At 41.9% G+C, this 7,286-nt stretch overlaps 1 protein-coding gene across 8 annotated transcripts in view; it reads right to left on the reverse strand.

Annotated features, from left to right (window-relative positions):
- The window catches only part of KDM2B (lysine demethylase 2B), a 124,479-nt gene that overhangs the window by 109,496 nt on the left and 7,697 nt on the right, over positions 1-7,286 (reverse strand). For 6 of the 8 annotated variants that reach the window (XM_074606749.1, XM_074606752.1, XM_074606754.1 and 3 more), the window contains 2 exons: positions 6,552-6,696; positions 3,158-3,236 (listed from right to left, as the gene is read on the reverse strand). In XM_074606749.1, coding sequence (XP_074462850.1) covers positions 3,158-3,236; positions 6,552-6,696 — 224 coding nt within the window. Of the gene's footprint in view, positions 1-3,157; positions 3,237-6,551; positions 6,697-6,891; positions 7,150-7,286 lie in introns of those variants that run through there. The other 2 variants (XM_074606751.1, XM_074606750.1) reach the window with 1 other exon arrangement.

Genomic DNA, 7,286 nt, shown 5'->3' on the forward strand with positions numbered 1-7,286 from the left:
TTTTAATCCCCCAGACCAGCCAGGTCCTGTAACTTCTTCACTTGCAATGCGTGTTCAAAACCTGCTATTTATTTGACTGCTTTGATCATGCTTACAAAGAAAGGTACCTTATTTTCAATGGTCTTCTTTGAGGTGTGGTTACCTATATGCGGATTCATGCTGTGTATGTGAGCATACACATAAGCATTTGAGGCCAGGTCTTCTTTTTGCCTCAGAAAAATACAGGAAAACATCTAGAACTTGGCATGTCTGTACACGTGGCATGTAACCACAGAAGGGACAGGTACATGGCCAAAGCCCTCCCTTCTTCAAGGTCTTAATGAAAAATTACTGGTGACTTCCAGGAAGGCTGACTGCAAATGTATCTAAAACCAATACATCTTGAAGAAAAACAAGCCAACACATGACACAAAACCCCCTGATTGTACTCTTTACATGATCCCATGAGCTTGAAGAGTCTCTGAACCCCTGGATCAAGAAAGACCAAAGACCACTCTCCAAAAGCAGTATCACGCTAGGAGGCTTCAGCGAAAGCACACAGCTAACTGAAAGAGGAAGGGAGTGCCCGGTGGCAGCTCTCCAGATTTTGGGCACAGGAACAATAGGGAAACCAATGATGATATGGGAGCTGAGGTTTGAATGTTGAAATGTCTAAGGTGAAAGTGCCTCATTACAGAATCCTGAATGATGAGCTGTTAAAAAGAAAAAGATATTACATCTTGTGGTTGCAGACACCAAGAAACAAGGTATCTTTGTGAAGGATCTTGTCCAACATCTACAGCACATCAGCAGGCTGAGTTCTGGAGGCACCATGTCTGCTAGAGGTAGCCAGAGGAAACACACTGGTCCCGGGCTGCAGAACCCGTTATTCATCTCTGATAATGCCCTACCTTTTGCAGATGAGGATCTGAAGCCCAGCAATGTTTGTGTCAGCAGGATGAGCTCTCACTTCTACATTTCTACGCTGATGGAGCACGAGCTGAACAGATACCATTGGCACAGTAGGAGCTGAAACATCTCCCCAGATTTCTTCTTTTGCTATGGGGAATTTTGAACTTCCTCATGCATGGGAGGGAAGATCTGGCTGCCAGAACTGATGGTAGCTGCTCAAGAAGATGCATATTTACTCACTTCCAGGTCCACAAGTTTTCTCAAGCCAATCTCAAGATGCCGGCAGCTCTGCAGAGACGCACTAGTATCTCTGGTTCCTAAAGAGAAGAGCTGATGGCTTCTTCCAGATGAAATCTGTGAAGGTTTTACCACTTGTCTTTTAGAAGTAGCAGTTTGAAACCAATGAATATAGAGAGAGCAGTTGTTGCAGATGATTTTCCACCATTTTCTACAATAGGTATGTCCTTCAGATGACTCCTCCAAGAGAAGCATCTCTTGAAGAAATAAATTGAATGAAAAAGTAGCAACAACCTTCAACAAGAAAAATCTCACTGCCAAGTTGAGCAAAGAAGCCAACAGGAGAGTCAGAAAAACAGAGGCTCTAAGGCAGCAGGAAAAACCACTCTAGGAGGGAAAGCTCCTGTATTTGGAGGCTGAGAGGAAGTGAGGAACTGGGATGCCAAGTAGAAGAAATGGTACTTTACATTAAGGAGACTTAGCTGAGAAGATGAACAAGAAAATTATTCATCGGGAAAGATGATACTATAGTCATGTATGTAATATATAAGATAAGATTAATGAGGTGGCTTCTGCAGATTAAACATAATTAAGCTATGAACATGGAGGACTTTTTCTCTGCCTCTCAGGTTTTCATATGAATGTTATGTGGAAGATTGTAAACCTCAGGAATATCAGAACAGATGCTTTGGTACCCCCTCTTCTGAACAAACTTTAAGGATCAATGCTTTCCACCTGACTGCACCTTCTGTCAAATAATGTAACAGAAAAATTAGATTATTTTTCTATGACACCAAATAGAAGCATAGAACTGTTTACAAGCTCTAGGTGACCAGCCTTTCTCACTTAATAGCTAGTTTTTCTTCTACCTTTCTTCTAAAACGTTACAGAATATGCGTACATTTTCTTCAGAAAATTAGAATACAATCTAGGAAAGACTTTGCACAAACAAATAAAAAGATGGCATCTTAGTGTTTACATTATTTTTTTAGCGAGAAACCACTTTGTACAGCCAGGACTAAGTAGAGAAATAGCTGGGCTTAAAAAACAAAGAAAAAAATATTCCAGTACAACATAATAGTACAACAAAATAAACATTACTGTAATTACCACTGAGTACCTATTAAGCACTTCTTGTTCAGAGTTCAACATATAAAACTATCTTATTACATCATGAGCTCTTATAGTAAAAGACACACGCTTGTCAGATACCCTAAACACTATTTCCTCTCTTTCTCCTTAAGTTATAGTGGGGTGGCTTGATTCTTTTTAGTTAAATAATGGGGACTCCTCAGTTCCCTAAACTTCGAGGTGGTCCAGCTGAAACTGAGCAAAGTAATTGTGATTTCACAAAATTAATTTTCCATCTTTCAGATAGAATCAGTTACATAGTCTTAATTTCCAAAAGTATCAAGGAACATTTGTCTAAACTATGGATTATGTGGCTGATAAAGTATATCATTTTAATATTTCTCTCTTAGACAGCACCACTTTTACACAGAAACTTGCAGAATTCGCTTATTAAAATACCAAATCCTTTATGACTGGATATTAGCAAAATGCAACCTCAAGAAGACTCTAATAATAGTACATTTTAACTAGACATTATTAAATATTTACAAAATGATAACATTCTGAAGAGATACAATTATAATGGAAAACGACAGGCATCATTAGACATTCCACCTGTAACACAGAAAGCAATTGAGAAGTCAAAAATTGAAGGGAGGTTGTTCTGTCATGACGGCCTGGACTGGAAGCCGGAACCTTTGAATTTTATTCCTAACTTTCATCACTATCTTATTTTTGATTGTGTAGAATCACACTGTATGCACTTAACTTTTATAGACCTCATTATCTGCTTGTTTATAAGTGGAAAATAATCATTCCCCTTCTCAAGGGTGCTGACAGCCTTACTAATTGCAATACATTTCAAGATCATTAAAAGGAAATATCACATACAAGTGGAGAGCATAATGGTTATTTTATAAAAGCATTTATTAATCATCAAGATTTGGTTGTAACTTACTTAATTCCCAGTCCATCCTTATTTCTGAAGATAAGGGGAACTCTGAGAGCTTCTCTTTGCACATACTCAAAAGTAAAATCTGTTTGAATAATGAATAAAAAGAAAAAAATCCACAATCAATTACAATGGCATTGGCACCTCACATTACGTTTTCTCAAAATGCTCCCCATTTCCCTCTTCTCACCAAAGAACTCCACTATCACTTAAAGAAAAATATAAAGAGAATGCATATTTTAGTTCCAAACCGGAAACCAAATGACAGACAATGCTCTCCCAGCTGCTCTCTATTTTTCCTGTTCACTGATGCACATAAAATAGAATCCTGTCAGAGTTTGTCAATTAAGGTCTGGGTTGAAACACCCAGGCTGTAATGAAATACCAAATTAACAATTAAAAGATAATCCTAACTAAATTACTTAGAATCAGCCTAGTACTTTTGGGGCAAATGTGTAGTTTAAACTGTATATTTAAGTTTATACATTTTAAGCAATACGTTTCTACTTAGGAAAAAACATGTTTTCTCATGAGCATTATCTGAGTATAGCAGAAAGCCCTGCTTCTGTGAAGACATCATTTTCTTTTTATGTGAGGGTTACTATTACTTTCATTAATCAGAAACATAACTGCAGGAGCTGACAGACAGAAATCTTAAAGAGCTCCAGGCACTTAGGAAGACGGTGAAAAATTAATACTTTTTGTGTGGGAGTCACAGTATAACACACAAGCAAACTGAAAATTAAACATGAGTTGGTTATGTTAACGCTGACCAGTATCGCCTTGTTGCTTCACTTTGAGGATTACACAGAACTGGCCTTTCCTGGGGATTTCTTTATGCAATGGTCTGATACAATAGCAGTGATTCGGGGATTAGAGAGAAAGTTACAAGGCAGCGATTTGGGTGAGCCGTGCGTACAAAACCCCACGCTCCATTTGGAGCCTTCTGCCACAGAGAGAAGAGGGATTCCTGCAGTGGCCACGTACTGTTTCTATGGTTCTGCTATTCGCCCCTTCTGACAGGAGAAAACTCACACTTTTATATAGCATCCATACGCTACCTTTAACTGGAAAACACTGAACTTTCAGCACTACAAAATACTCTACATGCTGCCAAGTACACTATACCCTGTATGTATTACATTCAGGTACAGACAAGTAGGTTAACTTCTCCAGGATTCAGCCAGCAATGTACATGCCTCCCAGGAGAGCATGAGAACCTTAGGCTCAAGCTTCTACTGGTGCTGTTTCCCTGCTATAAAAACCCCATTCTGAAAGAAATTGGGGAAACCAAGGCTAAGCTCCCATGCCTGCAGATGTATTTCCCTCTATTTTTACAACTTTTTCCTCGCTGTATTCAGTTAGTAATTATGACAAGTCAGGATATAATATTCCCACTTAAAGTTACCAAATCAGAGCACAGTAATTACCCATTTACAAAAACATGAAAATTACAGAAACTTTATTGCTCCTAGTGTCAAAATAAGTGTAATGAATACTCCAATTAACTAAAGTTACCAAATAAATATTTCTCTACTAGAGAAATCTTCATTTCTCATAGGTATTCCCATTAAAACTATTCTGGCTTTAGGTAAGCAAATAAATAAACCACCAAGATTTTTTTAAGGACACTCTCAACCAAGACAGAAAGTCAACAACATCAAGAATAATATGGGTGGGAGAAGCAGAGGCAGATATATAGCCTAGCAGGCTAGAGAACGAGTAGCTATGGCAAACTGCATTCAAGCCAAAAATCACACCACTGCCTTGCAGCATCTCAAGAAAATCCTCCAACCCACATTCCTAGCAAAAAAAAAAAAATTAAAGAAGAGTTATAATTAAAAATAAAAACAAGGGCATGGCAAATAAAAATAAATAAATATATCACTCAACCAATTCCACGTGATTACATAAACTGACTTTTTCATTCTTACTAACCACTGTCATTGTTTCGCCTCGCTTCAATTCAACTGTTGGATTTATAGAAAAAAAACCCCAATAGTAAAAATAAAAACAGAGCAAATAGCAAGGCAGACCCTTTCCTCATAATGTCCCAACAAAGCATTTAAATCCCTTGTGGGGTTTAACAAAGCAGACCCAGACCACAACAAAATAACAAAAGACACTCATTTATTTTCAAGTTCCCTAGAAAGGAGAAAGCTACCCAAAGATTTTAGAGCTGCCGAGCTGGGGAAGCTGGGGATTGTACTATAGTTAGCACGTAGCAATGGCAACCACTGGAGTATTTGGAAGATGAGGGTAGAGTGCAATCATTTTCTGGAAAATTAATTAACATTTTCCAGCTAAAAAATAGGTGTTTGTGTTTTGTTTGGAGGAAGAGGGGTCAGGGTTGAGCTTATCTCCTAAACAAATACCTTCCTAAGTAAGATAGGTATTTAATTTCTCCACCACATTAACTTTTCTAAAAGGAGCTTAAAATGCTCATGCAAAACTAAGCCTAGGGGAGAAAAGGAAATTTTCTAAACTAGATTAGTGGCTCCATAGTTATAGCCATTTCAGGAGGATTACAGCCAAAACTACTCCTTCCTGAGAGAGCCGGTTTAGACGGGGAGTCCTCAATGAGGCCGGGTTTTGGCGATAACCATCTGGGATTCGGGATCCATTTCAACAATGCTGCAGTAAATAAAGGTGACTTGCAAACCCACCCACGCCCCCGGCCCGTTTGATTCCCGGGCAAACCTTTCCCATTTTCCTTCCTGCCGGGCAGCCGCGCCGAGCTGGGCTGTCTGGCTTCGCTTATCGCTCCGTAATTTAAGTCACCTCAGCAAAACAAGTAACTTCGGGGAGGGGAGCGTTGTAATTTAATATATGATAGACACACAAAGAAGTTATTGACTTTAAAGCCTCCGACCCTGCCGAACGGGCTCATCAATCGCATCCTTTTGCCAAAAGGGCTCCTGGATTCAATGGGGGGGGGGGGGGGGTGTGGAGGGGTGGGCAGCAGGAATCACCTCCGGCTAAAGTGGGGGTTGGGGTTTCTGCCTCTCCTTTGCCAGCACCTAATTCCTGAGCATCCCGGCGGTGCGCTGGGGTCAGAGCAGAGGAGCACGTCGGAGGTGAAGGGCTGGGGGGGCTGCCATTTATCACCACGCCGCCTCCCCAAGCACCCTGTCGGGGCAAAAACCGCCCTCCGGGTTGGGGGGAGAAGTGGGGGACGCAGCGGTGCGGGCTGCAGGGCCCCAGTGCAGCAGCCGTGTCCCCATGTGTGACCCCCCCCTGCTCGGCCCCGACGTCGTCACCGGATCCCCGGGCAGGGGGACGCGGGCGCGAAATACGAACGCGGGCGCGGAGCTACACGTGGAGGCTCCGGCGGCGGCGATGGGCAGCCCCCCCTCACACAAACACACACACACACCCCCCACCGCACCCGGGCCGTTACCTTTCCCGTCCATGGCATGCACGAAATCCCCGCGATACATTTTACTCTTTAATTTCTCTTCCAAATTGAAACTCCTGATGCTGACAATTTCCTCCACGTCCGAGAGGTCCTCGTTCTCATCGTACCGCCTTCTGCCAATAGATCGCTAGAAGACAACAAAAAAACCCACATTGTCCGGGGGAAGAAAAATAATAATAATGGGGGTCGGTGGGGAGGAAAGCGCATGGATCGTGGAGAACGATTTGATAAACAAATTCGGGGGGGAAATAATTAAGATAGCAAGACACAAAATGAACAAAACCTGAACCCAAACAAGCTACACCACAGCTGCGTGCACAACCTTTTCCATCCTGTGTCACGGAACTAGACGGGAATAACAGGTGTTTGGCTGCAGGAAAACTAAAACTTGGGCTGCTGGGCAAGCGGGTGCTTAAAGGCGAGCGGGAGACAGGCGTAACTCGCCGAAAATTCGCAAGCTACAGCACCGAAGTGCTCTGCAATCCCGGAAAAAAACGTGAACGGCGGCCAATGCTCGTTAGCAACCGGATCATTTTTATTATTATTGCACGTGGATACAAGAGAACTCCCCGGGGAAGAGAAGATGGGGGGGGTGGGGGGAATCGTTTAACCTGATGCACGCAGCATCCAGGTTTGGGTATTTACATAATCCCAGTGTTTCCATAGCCACACCGGAAGCCGCGATTTAAAAAACACATCGCTTTATGTAACGCCGCG

This window comes from Larus michahellis, chromosome 13 (assembly GCF_964199755.1).
Source record: "Larus michahellis chromosome 13, bLarMic1.1, whole genome shotgun sequence".
NCBI classification, from domain to species: domain Eukaryota; kingdom Metazoa; phylum Chordata; class Aves; order Charadriiformes; family Laridae; genus Larus; species Larus michahellis.